This window comes from Apteryx rowi, unplaced genomic scaffold (genome assembly GCF_003343035.1).
Source record: "Apteryx rowi isolate R43461 unplaced genomic scaffold, aptRow1 scaffold_707, whole genome shotgun sequence".
NCBI lineage: Eukaryota > Metazoa > Chordata > Aves > Apterygiformes > Apterygidae > Apteryx > Apteryx rowi.
Window position 1 is genome coordinate 310,171 of NW_020450991.1, and position 18,878 is coordinate 329,048.

Below are 18,878 nucleotides of genomic sequence, written 5' to 3' on the forward strand. Positions count from 1 at the left end.
ACTCCAACCAGAAACTCACAAGTATGTGAAGCACGTTGTTCATTTGGTTTGCTGTTCTAATCTTAATTAAAATGTATTTTATATGAATTTAGATTCATTGCCTGTAATAAACTTTTTTTTTCTTTTTTTTTTTTTTTTTGCAAAATTGCTAGACTGATGCAACATGAGTTCATTTGGGATCAAAAGCATTGCTGCTCAGCACAACCACAAAAAGGTTCATTAATTTAGCAGGAGACGGCAACATATTTCTCTGAACTCATTTTTTAGAGCTTCATATTGCTTAAACATGTAAGTGCATTCTCAAGAACCAACTGTCTTCCCACTCTCATTTTTTCCATTTTTGAAGCAACCACTGCTTTTCTCAGTTGGCATATATTGGTAATCTCTATGATATCTGAATAAACTAAAGAGTTGTATCAATGTTGGTATCACTCCCAATTTAAAGTAGCTTTTGCAGTGCTGAGAAAAGCCTTTGGTCATTTGTAAATCCTGGAAAGAAACTTCGAGAATGCTTTGTTCTCCTCAGCCTGATCCAAAAGGTAAACTTCACCTATGCTTAGAGTTTAAGGCTCTTCCATTTTCAGTGAAGAGCTAATGGACATAAAAGAGCCTCCAAGATGAATGGGAAGGAAGAGGTCAGTATGTATAAGCCCGTGCAACAGCTGCAATAATTAGAAGACCCCCTGGGGCTAAGGAGATTAAAGTGCAGGACTTTCATTGTTTCAGTTAGACACAGAGAGGGGCAAAATCCATTGTCCGAGTTTTTGCACTTTAAAACATTTGTAAAGGATTTTTTCCCCCTTTGTCTATTTGCTTTCTGAAAGAAAAGGCAAGAAAGAAGTTGTCTTAGGACAAATAAAGCAACTGGAAAACAGACTACAGCAGTATAACATTGTCACTGAACATCTGGCAAACAAAATAAGTATAATTACAGGAAGGAGTAGCAGTGACTGTAAGAAAGAGCACTCATAAGAAAGTAATTTGAGGTATCCAAAATTCACTGCCTAAATGACAGAATTCTGTCTCAGCAAGAATGTCTTTTAGTCAATTATCTGTGTGTTACACTAATGAGAGAAAATGTAAAGTATTTCACTTTTAACAAGCTAGGACTTACATGCGTAAGAGATCGGTCCCGTGGTTTCACATCTTTGGGTTGCAACATTGCTTTTTTACTTGCCAGGGTGTCATGCTGCAAAACCCAGTGGAATTGCGAGAGAAGGGCAAAAGTAAGACAGTTCTTACTTAACTGTGGCTAATAAATTACCATTTACTTTCACTAGTGAACTCATATTGCTGCAACATACACTCTTGGAGTCACATAAAGCCTGGATCTGGCAAGCTGTCTGATCCAGCAAAGAATATCTAATTGGCCTTTTCAAATAGCAAGCCAAGAGAAAAGACTAAGATTACGATGGCAGAGGTTGTTACTCTGTTAATTTTTAGGTTCAAATGATAGTCTTGGTGGGACAGACCCCTCAAATATCCCCTATCTTATTTCCAAAGCTAACCAAGTTCCACATAAATTTGGTGATCCTCCCTGCTTTTAATGCAGAAAATAATTTACATCACAAATGCACACCAAAACAGAGGCTATAGAACACTGTATGAAAGGAAGGAATACTGCAGCATTTTCAGCTTCCTGCATGAATAATTCGTGTTCCTCATTCGAGGTTTTGCACCCATCTTCTGACCCTGTTGTAGGCTTTGGTAACCTGAGAACAGGCTGCATTGCATCAGCAGGAGCTCCACTGCCAAATGCCTCCAGGAACTTCTCAGAGTGCAGAGGAAGTGCAGAGCAACCGCTTGCGCTCATGCGCCCATGAGGGCTTCCTGCTCTCCAGAGGCAGAAACTGCTTGAACCGACTCTCACTTTGCTCTTCCGCACAGAGTTTTGGGGGTTTGAGGTGCACAGAATAATGCTGCTGTATGCAGCTTGTACGCAAGCTGCTCTGAACAAGCTGGTCCAGAGAAGATAAGCAATTAATGCTGAGCTCTACCTGTATTTTTCACAGGGCTGATTTGCCAGAGCGGAGGACTTCTTTGCTACACCTGTACTATTTCTGAACACCTAGCCCTGATCCCCTGCCTTGTTTTCTCTGCACAGCAATGTACTAGGCCACAGGCGCAAGTGCTCAGGGAAGCTAAGGCAGTGCTAATCAATTAAAAAATTATACCACATCCAGCAGCTGCCCTCCACAGTTGCTCTGCAGGAGAGCCCATGACATGAGGCTGACGCAGCTCCCAGAGCTCTCTGCTTGCAAGTCCTCCAGGCTGGCATGAAACATCTCCAGCCTGCACATTAGCAGCCGTTTTGCCAATCCCTGCATGAGGGGAACAGCAGCTTTCTTGGGGCATTTTTACTTCCCTGCTCCTGAGGTGCACTGTGCATAAACCCTGGGTCTTTTTGACCCAGAAATAAACTCCTCTCTCCTTCCCTTTGATAGCAGTTGGCCATTGTGCTCTTCTCAGCTATGGAAGCTGGAGCTTCCTTAGATGAGTAATTCAAGACAGGAAAACACAAGTTTAAAGATGTAGCAGCTTTTTTTAATTTAGTTAGCAAGGAAGCACGGAAGTTGAACACCAAGAAGTGATAAAGATTTAAGACAGACAATTCTAAAAGATTAAATAAAAAACATCTCTTCAAATGTCATACTTAAGAGATAATGAAGGAGAGTTCTGGCTTTAGAGAGAATAAATCAATTAGGTTGTCAACATACAATCTCTCAGGGCTAAGAGCACAACTGAGTGGCACTGTTCCCACTTTGAAAACAATTCCCATTTATTATCATTATAATGCCTGCAAGAAAGAAGAGTTTGCATAAAAATGAAAATGTGAATTACCATCTAAATCTGCCTCTCTAATTGCTGCTTCTCCCCATTAACTAGGTCAGTATTTTAAGCTTAGGATTTTCCTTACTGGCTTTCTCTCTTTTTACCTAATTTCTAAAAAGTCTTGCAGACTTGCAGCAAAATCAAATAAAAACTAACAGACCCATGAAAGCAGCAGTCTCCCAAAACACCAGTAACAAAAGGATAACACTATTGCTAAAAAATATTCACTCACAAGAGGCAAAAAAAAAAAAAAAAAGCAAGAAAATGGCAAGTATCCCACATGCCACTTTGATCCTCTTAAATCTGCAGACATTTCCAAGGAGGTTACCAAACATCAGCTCAAAAAAGTGGTTTATTCAGATTTTTCTTTTTGATTACACTTGATCATATATGTTATTTTTAATTGCCCAACACCATAGCAGAACACAAAACAAGTTCATTAAATGTTTGATCATGTTCCAGAATGAAGAATACTGCACTTGTAGGTCAGCTTTTTGCCAAGGTGTCCTAAAACTATTCTATAAAAGTCGATTTTATTGTAGCTACAGAGAGAGGATAAACAGGGACATAGAGAGATATAGCAATACCTCTTTTTAAAACCTTTGGGGGAGTCAACTCACCTGGGTTTGCTTGCCTAACAATTAGAAGTCTTAGCTAAACTAGTCATCTAAGTCTCTCTAATCAATGGAGAGGGATACAGACTGCTAGAGAGTTCATCTCACCCAAAACTCTCATCGAAGAGGAGCTAGCTGGGGCAACAGCCTACATGTTGGACTCAGATTAGACACCCAACTTTTAATAGCTGAATTAAAATAAATCCCACCTTGATTTCAGGTTTCCTGATTTCAGAGCTGGAGTCATAAGCCATAAGGTCAATGTCATGAAGTCACATTTGGTGAACTCTTAGCGGGCAGCTGAATACTCAGAGACGATCTTCAGAGGGCATTACCTGCTGGTAGTCAACCTCTACCTTGTATYCACGTGCCTCTACTGGTATACAGGTGAAAACCCACAGCCCTGCAAAAAGTGCTTGAAATGGGAAGGAAGAGGCAGCTCAGATGCCTCTAACAGTGGTAGCTAATGAGAAGGGAAAGCCATCCCTCTTAAAGATCTGAAGGCTCGGGAGGCTTGACGTTTTTAGATAACAGTGGGAAGGAAATGACTAAGAATGAAGGAAAAATAACCCCAAGCATTCAAAAATTAGGAGGCCGAGGCTTCCTACCATGAGATGGTTTGAACTGTGGATTTAATAATACTGATAACAAAAAAGGTCCTGAAAAAAAACTCAAAATGCTATAGAAAGATAAAATACAAGAACTGACAAAGGAAGGGTAGTTTCTGAGAAAAGGGGAAGACTTCAAACGGAGCAAAGTGTAGAGAAGACAGATAAGACAACACCTCAAAAGGAAAAATAAATATGAATGATGTGTTTTGCATATTGCACTTTTTGTAAGAGGTCCAAGCATATAATACTGTAAGACTATTAGCTCTACTTTGAATATAAAATTTTCCTGCCTGAGAAGTCAATATAGTTACAGTTACAAGCAGGGTGTATGGGAAGTATTCCCTACAATTAGTAGCAGGAAAGGTGGTGTCCAGTGTGATGAAACTGCCCTTCTACAGTAGACTACAGACCTGTTGGCACTAGCTCATCCCCTGCCTCAGGGACAATTCTGCGGTTACATCAATTAGCAGGGACATCTGGCCACCCTGAAACTTCCTGTGTCGACTGAAATTAAGCGTTGCACACTTCTCTGCTACACTTTCACCGGCTGTAAAATGAAAATAGTAATATGCGTGGTAGGTACAGTTCAACCTAACCTCACCGATCTGGGATGAACTGTGCAAAACGCCTGATAACTGTTAGTTGTCGCTAATGGGCGCCTTCCCACTTGATTGGGGGATTAACAAAGGCAGATAACATGGCTACTTGAAATACCAAAGGGACTAGATTAAATAACCCAGGATGTCCTTCTAGTCCTACATTGCTGACTTTCCTCAGATAGATCCTCAGGACAGTGTACAAGACCGAGTTAGCCCAGCCTCACATCAGCTCTTTTCCCCCTAGTATTCAGACATAACCTTAAGTGGGAGCAATTTAAACAAAGTTAAAAATTAAACTAATTCACATCTGTCATAGGCTAACAATGCACACAGGTCAGCACTGTTCAGGTGATACAAGATGACGTGTTAAACCACAGTATCTTGATGAGTTATGTGAGCTCCTAACAAACAGAATTAATATAAGCAGCTATTGATCATTTGAATATTAGGCATAAATGGTACACATAACAAAAACAAAGAAAAAAAGCTCAGAATTCTAGCGAAGTTTTGGAACTCTCATCAAAAAGAAGCTGACTGCTCTTTAAATAGAGTTTATCTGTCAAAAAGGACAGTAGAAGTATGCAACACGGAGAGAAAGAAAACAAGGATGCTTAAACATTTGTCTCCTTGAGAATAATAACCAACTAAATGAAGACTCCAGCTGTGGATACTAAAAATTTACATGTGTTCAAAAAGCAAGTGCCTGAAAAAAAAATTATGCAGGGCTATGTAACAAAGCTACTACTTCTGTCTCAGGAAAACCATGGGCTATAAGTCTCTGACAGTAAGAGAGTATACAGGGGAAAAACAGTTACATTTGCCCTTCCCTATCAGCTATCTCTCCCTTTATCAGCATAGGATATTGGGGTAGACAGATCTTTCATCTGAAATGGTACAGACACTCTCCAGGGTTTGAGTTTGTTCTAAGCCTAATTTGTGAGGAGCATAAATTATGCAACAATTATATTAAATGACTGTAGAGTAGGAAACATACTATCTTCTACTCAGACCTCACCTAAATAACCATATGGTGATGTAGGATTTGATGCTGTTGCATCCCAAGTCAAAACATTGGAGAACAGGTTCTTAGTGGTTAAAGAAGGTGGCTTTGTATATACATCCCATTTAATGATAAAGCTAGTACTAACTTGTTGCTTAATAACATACAAATCGGACTCTTCTGAACTTCAGAAGTTTATTTTACATCTAAAAATTGCCAATTAACTGGATATTTACATGCAAACTATCAAATTTGTAACTGTGTGTGTGATATCTACACAGACAAATTAGATGCACTATTATATGCATCTTTTTGTAGGCACTCTTGGTCTCTTCAGGTTTAGGAAAAAAAAAAAAAAAACAGGCCTTAAATATTTTACTATTTATTTTCAATGTCTAATACCAACTGTTCACTTTGCAAAGCTTAACTTGGAAAAAAATTATAATCTACAGAGAGAATTCTTTCTTTGAAATCACATTTTGCACAGCAAGCTCCATAACTGGTAACACATTCATTTGATACACACTGGGTTCAGTGGGGTTTTTTTATTCCTAACAAACCTAGATGAAAGGTAAGAAATGGCAGCTAGTGGGGGGTTTTTTGGTTTTTTTTTTCTTATTCAGGTAAGCTCTGTCAGTTATGTGTTAACTTACTTGTAAAAGGTTCAACTGGAAAAACAAACAGTACAGCTGTCTAAGCTTATCTAATTGGCTTCATTGATGCTGGAGTGTGGTTTTTGTTTGAAAGTCATCATTTGAGGGAATGTCCAAACAAATCTAGAAATATCTAGGACTCAAGTCCTGCACTGATTTAAAAAAACAATCAAACTAGCAAACAAAATCCAGAAAGTTATCATAATAATAAAAGCAATAATTACACTACTTCAGCAGAACTATGCAGATTTATGCCAGATAAGCTTTGGCCTAGTTCATTTGGCCATTTCCAATAAATTCATTAAATTGGACTCAGTTCTCAACACACATAATAGTGTTGGCACTTAAAGAATAGCAACAAACAATGGTTACAGTGACTCTGACCATGTGCAAACTTCCTTTCTCCAGAAGGATCCCAAAGTGCTTCACAAAATCTTATCCTCCACTACCTGAAAGGTGTCATATGCATTCTGTGCAAGGAAGAAGCATGTAACATTTCTTTCTACATCTGAGTTGCCCTCACACAGGGAATTTTGCAAAAGCTTCCTATCTTAAATAAAAGGATTCTGCTTCACTTTAGGTTCAGGACAACAATCAAGTTACTGCAGCATCAGCTGAGCCACAATAACCACTTTTTCGACACACTTTTAATCCACTGCAATGGTGAAATAAAACATGCCCAGTCAGACCTCAGAGAAAGAGTGCTACAAGAATGCATTTTACTCTTCATTTGTGACAAGCTTAAAGTTTGCACATGTTCAGCTACTGCACTTCAGCCAAAACTTGGTATTTGTTATACTGGAGTAATGAAATCATGTATCTGATTTCTTGTACTAGCAAAACTGGTAATACTCTTATCAGGGCTTCCTAGGGCTTCCACACAAGCACCTGTATCAGCTCCACTTAGCTTAGAAGAGCTGACCAAAACACAGTGCTGAACTATGTTAACTGCCAACTTTGAAGTTAACACCTTCAGTATGAAAAGAAGATTCTCCAGTACTGTGGTAATGACAGTCAATGAAGAATGTACACAGAGTAAGCGCAAAAGATCATATTTGTCCTTAGGCAGTTGTTAATACTTTAGGCTGCAGATTCGAAAAGACAACACAATGAAAACTAATTAGATCTGGGACTTTTTTTTTTTTTTTTTTAAATAAAAGCTGAAATCACAGAGAATCCAGAGATCTGTAATGAAATGAGGGCAGAAATATTGAGGGGCAACAATATTCATATGAAAATTTTATAAGCCTGATAAATGACAATTGTTTACTTAATAGAGAAAATAAAAAACTGAGAGCACAATTGAGAATTTAAAAAATGCTATTTTCATTTAGATCAATATCTGGCCTTTTCCCTTTCCCAAATTTTGACATTAGAGCAACCATAACAAACAGCAGTTGCAGAAAGAGCTGTGTGAAACCTCCTTTAATTAAAAAAAATCTGAACTGTGCATCTCATACAGTGTTTTGCAACAGCACTAACTATACAAGCTGAAGTATTGGAATAAATCATCAGATATTTTATTGCAGTAAATGTCTGCTGCTCCTGGATGTAGATATGTAGTCGAGGGAGCAATTTAAAAGGAATAAGGAATGGTAGGCACATTAGTTACTGAAAAATAATGTTCAAACCAGGATTTCTTCTGCTTTTGCCAATAGGAGTAAACAGCCTGTGAAGTTATACAGACATTAATAGTTACACTGATTTATTGTATTTCCAAATTAAGAACACATCTCCTAAACCTTTCACTGAATCAATGCCAAAAGACTGCTAAAGTTGTATTAGGCATATTGGAAGAACAACGCAGTATTAAGCTTTTGAAAAACCTTAGCCAAAGCCATGACTTTCAGCAGCCGATATCAATGTTTGTTTTGGGATTCAGTCATTGGAATAAATACTCATGAAACTTTCAAAAAACACCTAAGTGCAAAAGAGCACAAGGCAAAGAGTCCAAGCTAATGTTCATGCAAGCTGGTACAACCCCACAGCACAACACTGTCCCAAGCACACAGAAAAATTTGTGCCCAAAATTTGCATTAACATGGCACCGTGCCTGGGCTAATATGTCCTGCCTTTCAGCACAATTTATTAGTTCAGGCTCAGTGCCACACTGACAGGGCTATACAGCTCTGGAGCAGTCTCTACTCTGTTCTCATTGTGCTGTATAAGAATGCTCTTAGAAGCAAAACATATAGATCAGGTGCTCCTTTTGACACTTACACACTTTCGAAAGTCCTGTCTGTTATATTCCTTTACATATACACTTCTTCCCCTCAAAGTTTTGGATGCTATTTCCTTATAGTACTTGAAAAACAGCTCTTAGTCCTGGATCTTCCATGTCAGAGAACATTAGTACTTATCTCCCTTTTTGTGTTCCTGCAGCTTCTGCCAGATAAAGTTTGGATAGTTAGGAGGAAATCTATTACTGAGACAAAGGAAATTCTTCCTTTGTGTTTGATGTTCCTATCATAGAAAGAGTGGTTCCCAGTTTAGTTTGCATTTTTTGCATGACCAGTGGCAAGACAGGCCAACTAGAGCTCCAGTGGCGAGGCAGTTGCTTCTTCTCATCCTACACAAACAATTAAAAAGAAACTGCTTCTGCCTGCCAAGTCTGTCTTCTTATATTGTAAAGACATTTTCAGACACATATATTATTATACTATGCATCATGGCTCAGAAGGGCTGGTTGTGGAAAACTTTAGAGATTTCTCCTAAAAAAGATTGTAAAAGCAGGAGCTCATCTTGCAAAGGATATGAAATTAATTGAAGTATCAAACTACCTCAGGAACAAACAAATAGCATTTGTTCTGAGGATCAGGAGTAGTTTCCAAAAAGGTAAAAAGGAGAAATGGGGAAACTACAGACTGGAAAAGATTCTTAAGATTAAACAAAAGAAGAGAAGAGAACTGGAAGAGTCAACAGTTAAGGAAGAACAATTTGCTAAAGACACTCCTTTAAATGTCCTCTAGTTATATGGTAATTACTAGCTTTTATTGTTTAACTGGAATCACTGCTGACAACAAATAAAATAAACAAATCCTTACCATCAACAGCCAATGATACAATGCCTTGTGTGTCTTCAACTCCGTACATAACATCACAGCGGTACACCCCTGCATCACTTGCACGCAGCTTAGAGAAAGTCAGCGAAGCATCGCCAGTCTCCTCCGAATGGGTTGGAACAGACACTCTGTCTTTGTAGTTTTGGCCTATTTTGATGTTCCCGTTTTGGGCCACCAGGACTGTGGTTTCTTTTGCATCTTTTCCATTTTTATCCAGTTCAACCTTTGACCATTTGATTCGAAGATATTCAGCTGCATAGCTGGAGGCTATAGTGGGTGTGGTTGAAAAGAAGCATGGCAGGACTGAAGTTCCAGAGAGGGATCCCTTTACCAGGGTTTTTTTTTCTGCTTTAACTAGAAGAAAAGAGGGGGAGAGGGGAGAAAGGAGAAGTCACATCAGTGCATCAGGAAAAGAGGAAAAAGATAAATCACATTGTTATTTAATTGTTATTCACAGTCATTGAAGATCTGAATCTCATGATCCTTAGCTGGTTCATACCCAGACTGATCAGTATAACCTAAAAAAGAATGTGYTCCCATATCCTGGGCCCTTGATTAAGCCCAAAGGCTCCAGTCTTGCCTCCACCCCTTTCTTATCTAGGCAAATTAATCCACTGCTCTGTGACTTATTTTCTCCATTTGTTATAGCCACAAAGTTATTAACCTCCTTTCCAAATTTGATATTTTCAGCTGACAGCTGAACTGCAAGAGCTATGTTTTGTTACTTCATAGAAGTAAAACCACTCTCAGTGAAAGATGGTGAGTTGCCGCACATTTATTGCTGGTCAGCAGTGTGCACATAGGGAGCTACTGCAGAGTCGCTGACACGCTGCACGTTCACACTCTGCCTTACCTCACAGTAGTTTGTTTAGGCATTCACATCCTAAGAGTAAAACATAGCCTATAAGTTTGCATAAATTACATCCCCTACTCCATTATTCTTTCAAGGGTTAACTCTTTATTTCATATGCACTGAAACAATTTCTCACTAGTCATTCTTTTAAAATTATTTCCTTGCAGCCACAGAGCCTTTAACACATTGCAGAAATAAAGTATTTTAGGATGTTAAAGCAAAGAAGGAAGTAAAATGCACAGAAAGTCCCTACTTGACTCAAACGTGACATGATAGGACCTTTATCAATTTTATGACATCTCCAGTTGCAAACACTTTACAGTGAAATGCTTCCATCTGACAACACCCTGGGGGGAAAGTTGACTACTGCTCATTCAACCTCCACACAGCAAATGTCTGAAAAGAGGATTTCTGTTAGATACTATTATACACCAGCTTTTAATCCTCATTAAGTATGGTACAATTACATATATCCATATACATAGATATATCTTTCCTCTTTCGTTGTCCTGCACTCAAACATTTTTGAAAGGCTGAAAATGCTGATCATTAATTTGAAGCAAGCTATGATTCATAAGGTTTAGGAATACAGTATCTTCAAACAAATACTGACCACAGTGATGCATGAAATAAGAGACACCACCACATGAATATTATCTCTCTGTCCATCTATCATCAAAAATATCACCTATTCATATACAGTGGACATTTTGAAAGAAAAGAATGAGAAAGCAAAAAAAAACTAATTTACTTAAGTTGATTATTTTTTATCAGAGATAGAGACCTTCATACACCATAAAATATTAATAGCATTACCTTCAAATGATTCAATAGAAGAATAATCAGCTTGATATCCAAACATTTTAATACTAGAGAAAACTACTAACTAGAAAAATGAAAAAATTGGACTGACCAATGAAGAGCCAGAATTTGGAACAGAAGTGCTCAGGTTACTTCCATTCATAGCTAACTCAGAACTACCAAGAAGCTATTTGTAAGATAGGAAAGATAAAGCTAGGTCCAATACAAGAACTGAAGACTGGAGAACTCCTAAGGCTTTCAGACAAGCCAGCAGAAGTTTCTAAAGACTAGCTCAACAGTTTTGATTGCATATACATTTCTTAAAAAAAGTAGTGGATACCRCTTGCAAGGAAACACAAATTGACTCCCCAGAGTCAATAAATTGCTATAAACTACGAAGGACTGGCTTTATCAGTAGGAAAAAAAAACTGGCTCTTATATCACCTTCTTGCAATAACAGTGAATAACAGTGGGGTAGAACTAAAGAAAGAGTGAAGACCCAATCCTATCGGCTGTGATGGAATTACTGCCAAATTGCACAGGTGGGAGATTAAAATCAGTCTCAAAATATTTAGTCTTTATTATGATCTCTTGTCATTTAGATACATAACAGGAACTTCTTACACGAAAAATAACCTACTCATAATTATCCTGACTGACAGAATTTTAATAACTTTTAGAGATCTCTTTCTGCTTGCAAGTGATCTGGAATATCAGTACTGAACCCTGAGGAAATTTCCTCTCTTTAAATTTGTGTCTTCACATTCAGTAGACTGAAAGCTTCTGGCAGCAAACACAAATCATCATGATATGCAAAATAGCTCTATCATAAATTGGGCTATATCCCAGAATAGGGAAGACCGTGTAGCTACAAATACGTCTGTCTAACTGTGGAAAGTATTACAAAGCACTTTATAAAAGCACACTTTGTTTTGACTTGCAGATGGACGAGAAGAGCAGAAGAGGAGGAAAAAAAAATACATGCTTGTAACTGAAGCATTGGATTAAGTGACATTCCTGTATTGTTCCAAAAAACAGGACTTCCTGCAGCAATCCAGGCTAGTCAGTCAAGCAGAATTTACTGGCCAATGCAGAAAGCATCCATCTCTTCTCCTATTAATCCATATACCCCTTTTGTTTCTTTTGCATTTTACCTTAGACTCATGCTCCATATCATGTCTCTTTTTCAGCTACTATTCATGGTATGGTATAAATTATTCTTTAGATGGGATGTGGCCAGCAAAATACAAACAAGCCATCAAGCAAGAAAATATTTTGTAACTCTTTGTAAATTTGAACACAAGCTAGACAGGAAGGTATTTGCCAGTTCATTAGGACAGAAATTTCCTACTGTTGAACATTCTTTTATCCCATCTCCTTACCCAGTCATGTAGGACCTAAACATTAGTAACATTAGGTGTTCTTAAAAAAAGGGGGGGGGCAGGGGGACAGTTTTGAAGTGACTAAACTGGCTGGTGATGAATATAAGCATTTTTTCTGTTGCTAAATAATACATGCATCTTGTAAGCACAATAAATTCATTACAGAAAATACATAGACAATAAAGAAAGAAAATACACAGCTAAGTTCAAATCACCTGGGCACCTGCTGCACACCCCAGCAAAGTCAATGAGAGCTTTGTATGAGATGAGACTGCAGGGCTGGGCCCACAGCAGCACAACACAGTCAAATTATGGCAGACTCACTAGATATTGTGTCTCAGCAGGGGTTTTTTGTGTCTTTCTAAATTTAAATATTAAATATCTCAAACATCAGAGTGAGTGATGAGAGAAGGCAGAATGAAAACTTTTCCCATGTGACATCCTGATGGAAAACAGGCCTGTTATGTCTCAGCTGCTGGGTAGGACTTCCATACAACTTGTTCCTGTCTTATCTTCCTCATATCTAAAGCTAAGTCCATGCATTTGTATCAGTTTATCAGGGGGGTGACGGCACGTGGGACTGAGGGAAGACTGAAGGCACGTGACACATGCCAACGCTGTACGCACAAAGGCTAGGTAGGCTCCAGCTGTAGCCAAAAGCCGTGGGCCTTTCCCCATCATAAGGCCCAACATCCTAGAGGCATTCCTTACCAGATGGCCTCACCAAATGCTGTAATAGGTTTGGGCTGCATTATTAAGTAAAGGGACATTCTTAAAGGCAGGTAGCTCAGTGAGCTATAAATCTGCACCCAGGTCTCTTGTAGTTCTTTGACAGGGTTTCCTCTCTCTACTTTGAGTAAAGATAGTTTGCTTTACTCAAGGTAGAGAGGGGAAAAAAAAAAAAACAGTCTGCTTTTGTTTTTTTCTATTTTGTTAGCAAAACTGCCTTAGGTCCTCCCAACCTACCATTTAGGTTGTAAAGTCAGCTCATCTTAGCAACGAAAGTATGGCTTGATACCTTTCTTTTGAAGTTGGACACAAAATATAAACATACTTCTTGCTCAAAAACAAAGTCTCTTTCCATGGAATTCTTTGTGTGTGTATATATATATACATAATTTTTTTTTGCTGTAAAAGTTACAAACCTCTTCAAATGGAAATCTAAAGAAAAAAAATGACAGAACTTTGCAGTGTTACATTACAGTAACCATAACCACAACACCAGTTTTCGTAATGGACAAAAAGTCTGAATCCAAAAGAAAAGCATACCCTACATGAGGTGACACTGTTTAGAAGAACGATTTTGCTATATTATTAATCTTAACTGAACAAAATGATGTTACTGAATAAGTAGACAAAAGCATATGTTTAAAGAGTAAAAGATTCTATTTTTAAGCCAAATTTGTGAGACAAGAACATTTAAATCTCCTTTGAGTTCATCAGCAGCCTACCTACATATATGCTATAGAGACCTACCTGTCAGCAGCCAGAGAAAGTATCAATGAACTTGTGTGTTCTGTGAATCTGACTACTAAAACTGAACTTGAGACATCTGTTCATTAACCCTAAATCTTTCAATGAGAATATTAAAAATAATTAAAATGAATGCATTGTTTGCACAAATTTGTACAGGACTTTGACAGTGGAGATAACAGACGGACACCCAACAAAACACCTCAGAGTTCTTTACCAGGAGATTTGTCTGAGCAAGCAGAGCAACTGAAGAAGGTATAAAGTAATGAAGAATAAATTACTTTCAAGCTCTGCAAGTAAATCACAGGAAGCCAGGCAAATGTAAATCTCAGCTGCAGAGCTCAATGTAACATGTATAGAGACACACACATGCAAACATCATATACATTCACACGTGTTTTATGTCACATATGCAAAAAACACAGATAAACTGGTGTGTATTTATATATATATATATATATATATACACACACATACACACACACACACCCCTTAGAAATATATCATACACTGCAATTTAGGGGATTTCTATTCTTTTCTGGATCACAAGGCTTTCACGACATGACAAATAGTTACTTAAAAGGTAAATGCCAATATTTAGCACAATCACCAGGTCCAGCTTGTAAACTACAATATCCTAACATCAGCCAGTTCAAAGTGAGTAAATGTCAAGCTAGCAATAGGTGTAAACCTTGTTCATTAACTTCTGTCATTAATCCTTCATGTATACCAGAGCAAACAGTGCAGGTCCTGCGAAGGGGCACTCCTGTGACCCCAGAGGCTTACACTCTATTTCCTGCTGCCCTCCTGACAAATATATCCCCCGGGAATTTAAAGTCTCACAGAAACCATACAAGAGCATTCTCAACTTGCTTTCAGAGGAAAAATACTTACACTGCTGCATAAAATCTAATGAGTGCATCATGCAAATATGTTAGGTATTTATGAATGTGACCATTCTCAAAGATGAATGGAAACAAAGATAGGAAACAAAGATAGTTAATGGTGAATGCATAAAATGTTGCATGCTTATAACTTTCTGTGTTCTAAATAAAGCTAAAGTTTTGTTATGACTATTATTAGACTCTTGGATTCAAAAAAAAAAAAAAAAAGGAAAGGAAACTGAAATATCCAAATAAAGCCTTTTGGGGAACTTGGCAGAGAAAAGGAGTTGCTTGGGAAGATGTTATGGTAAGCTGTTGAATAAATTAAGCAGCTAGAATAATGCCAAAATTAAACCTTAGACTGAATGACAGATGTTTAGAGACCAGTGCAGTGGCAGACAGGAAAATAGGTTAGTCCCCAAATACTACAGATGCTTAGAGAGTTTTCAGCACAGCATTTTTCCCAGGAGAAAATGCCAGCTGACCAAAGCTCAACTTTTTTTTTTTTTTAAATATAAGTGTCAATTTTGACAAATTTCCCATATGATTCTTGAAAGAAAGATTTTAAATTTTCAGAATGATTTTGCCTGAAAGCTTTTGAAAGGAAATATTGCTATGCATTATATTGAAGAAACTATTTAAATAAAACATGTGGAGTGACCCAATCCATTTTGGGAATGGAGATGTGGGAATTTGTGTTTCATGAAAGATTTCAAGGCTTCAGTTTTGTATTCCAATTCAGAATTTAAAAAGAAAAAAGTTGAAGCTTCAGAAATTCCTGTCTAACTCCTCTAGACACAAAGACAGGGTTTGGGGGTTTTTTTAGCTAAAGATACCAGATGTATTGGAAAAGTTTGCCAGTGATGTTGTAATATCCATGCTCAAAAACAGTGATACATGAACTAGCTGACATTTCTCAAAGTAAAAGGATATGAATCAATCCTATAGAATCCATATTTTTTCTAAAATATTTTATGATCTTTGTTATCTTCAGCATGGTCATGCTTCGAATATGTTTAAGAATCTCTGACAAAAGTATGGCCCCTAACTTTCAAAATAAAAGCCACCATGCTCACAGCGTATTTCTAGGAGAAGGCTCTTTCTACATTCCTTCTCAAAGGTTCGGGCAAATAAGGACTAGTCAGAACCTGGACTACTATTTTTGAGAACCTCTAACCAGGATGTTCACACAGAACTTGCCTATATACTAAAAATTCCATTCTGGAGACCACATGAGCCATTTTGGAGGTGATGAAAGACAGAGTAACTCAGAGGATATCTAAAGGTGCAGACTCACATCCTACCACTACAAGGTTCAGTCCCACTTTTCCCTACTTCCAGTGATGAGTTCCCAATCCCCTAATTCTGCCAGCACTAGCATTTGCGCAAGGCAGAAAGTCAGATCAAAGAGCTGATCCAGCTAAAAACTAACCTTTAAAAAATGTAACAGATTGTCTTTCAGACAATATATTTACCTGATCCAGCTGACTGTATACCCACATAAATACTAGTGTCAGTACAAAGGAAAGCACGAAAACTAGCACTAGGGGATAGAGAAGGGGCAGTATTATCCTGTCTAGTGGCAAAATATCTGTGAGACTACAGTGTTCATGGAGCTATACCCTAAGTAAACATGAGATTTTAAATAGGTCATAACAGAAACGTCAAGTTTAAATTTCTTTTCAGATTTCTTTTCCTTGCTTATTTCATCTCCCTGCACATCTCCATCCCAAGGCTGCTTTTCAGGTAAAATCTTGTCTTTCTACCTTTCCTCACGTGAATGATATACAACCATTTACTCCATTTTGAAGCTGACTAATTATGGATAATAGCTTTTCATTTTATCCTCATTTTACTATATCTTAAAAAAGACATTTCCACCTTAAAGAAAGCTATAACTCATGAAGTAAAAAAAATTCTAAGTTCGCCACATAGACTTTGCAAGTCCAAGACCTCTTTTCATAAACACTTACCTAGAATTTTATTCTAGAATATCTAGAATTACCTAGAATGCTTCATATCAACAACATAGTAAACTGACATTTAATAACCAAATCAGTCTCAGTCCTCCATGAATAAAAGAACAGAGGCTCAGATTTTGTCCCTGGCTCTCTCCCTGAAGCTTTGAATCTGTTGTCTCTGAGGACAACTGTAGTCTTCCTGGCCTGTTGTTATTTAATGAAGAATGGAAAAACAAAACTAGCTTTAAGGAGGAAGCAACAGTAGGAAACAGTAAAGGGTGGTGCTCCCAACGTGCTCCAGGAAGAAAACTACATTTTTTTTTAGTTGACTCTGCTAAGCACAAGAGTCTTATCTTAAAGTACTACCTAAAGGCTTTGCTAGAGCCAGTGGACAAGCTGGCAAAAAAAGAGTACATTTGATCCTTTCAAGACTAAAATCAGTTTGAGAAGGACAGAACAGGAAAGAAAAAAGAACAGAACAGAAACAAAACTGCTCTTGTCTTGCTCTGAGGCTTGCTGTTATCATAATTTTGTGAGTCTGCAGCAGCTTCCTTACTGAAGGCTTGAATCAAACTTTCAAATAACCCTGGCAACCACACATGAATATATATTTCAGTGTTACCATGTAATCACCATGAGAAGTAATAAGGGCTCCTCCTTATCACACAAACCTAACACCTGCATCTGCCTTAATGCACCCCTGCTCCAGGCCCAACAGCCTGGAACCTGCCTCTGCTCAGTATCTTAAAGACCACTCGAATCACACAGGCCAGCTAATAACAGCCCCCCATCAACAAGGGAGCTGACACAGTGCCCACTCCAGATGCATGCCCCAACAGCTCCTCACTAGCTAACAGAGCAAAGAAGAAACTTAGGCTACTAGTTTATTTTCTGTCCTTCTTACATGCAGCCTCTCACCCTGAATACAGAGAGCAGGAACTGTGGAAGAGCATGTGTCCTATAAATCCAAAATGGTGCTGTGTCATGACAAACATGAGTATATGCATTGGGATCTGACTGCGAGGTGTGAGGAACCAGTACTCCCATAGCCTAGAGACGCCCCCATTTCATTCACTGCTTCTGCAGCCTGGCTAGCTCAGTCCCAGAAGTCTGCTCTTGCTCCCAAGAGCCATGCCACAGGCACTGCTCCCTGCCCCCTCCACAGCATCAGGCTGAAGCTCCTGTGGAAGGTGTCTACCCTCCACTACAGTTAGCCCTCCTGGCAGCCCTCTCCTCATCTGTTGTAGGGGAACTCCTCTTTGGACCATGCAGAATGAAGGTACGAGACATATCTGACCCACAGGTCAAACACTTCACAAGCACGGGTTACAGAATTAAAATTCTATTCTTGAAAATTTGGAGAAGAAAAATCTATTTTACTTTACATAATGTAATCCTATGGCACTTTCTTTATTATTTGACTTACAGCAGCACTTAAAACCTCATGAGACATCAGATGGACACGTACAAATATTGGGAGAAACATCCTCACCACAGAGTCTTTTATATAAATTAATAAGGCAATGAGGAGAACACAGAAGCAAAGTTGAATACACAATACAGCAGGAAATAGCAGCAGAGGCAAGACCAGAAACCAAACCTCCAGGCTCTTGGGATACACACTACAAATTGGATCATGATGCCTTCCACTGTCAATAAAATGAATTTTAATAAATGATTCCATGTACGACAGACTTACCTTTAGGTAGCATATATGTTACAACTAACGTAGAGCACATCCATAAGATACTTTTTATATTTAACAACATCTTGACCTACAGATAAAGAAAAGAGGAGTTAGTCAGAAGTATTCCACTGAGTTCTTGTCAAGTGCTATAACTCAGTACATCAATATATATCATTGATATCAGAAGCAATTCATGATCTGCAAACATGCTGCCCAAGGACTTCCTGTTTTCAAGATTTTTCCATATATTTTATGATGGAGATTTGTTATAATGACAATTTGGCTCTATTTAATACAGATTCATAATGAATTTCAGATTACTGATTCTAAAGTGATATTCAGACTTGTCAATCCCCTTTGTGTTTGCTTCTCACTTCCTTCTTAGGTTCCCATTCTAACAATTGAAAAGTTCTCTAAAATACATGGTGTGTTCATAATAGCATATTGTAATTTTTATTCCAGTTCT

At 38.1% G+C, this 18,878-nt stretch overlaps 1 protein-coding gene across 1 annotated transcript in view; it reads right to left on the reverse strand.

The window, feature by feature from the left end:
* Nucleotides 1-18,494, reverse strand: part of VCAN (versican) — a 105,016-nt gene extending 86,522 nt beyond the window's left edge. Inside the window, exons 1-2 of the mRNA XM_026087164.1 lie at nucleotides 18,425-18,494; nucleotides 9,354-9,725 (exon numbers count right to left, since the gene is read on the reverse strand). Coding sequence (XP_025942949.1) covers nucleotides 9,354-9,725; nucleotides 18,425-18,494 — 442 coding nt within the window. The remainder of the gene's footprint in view (nucleotides 1-9,353; nucleotides 9,726-18,424) is intronic.
* Between the last annotated feature and the right edge of the window lie 384 nt (nucleotides 18,495-18,878).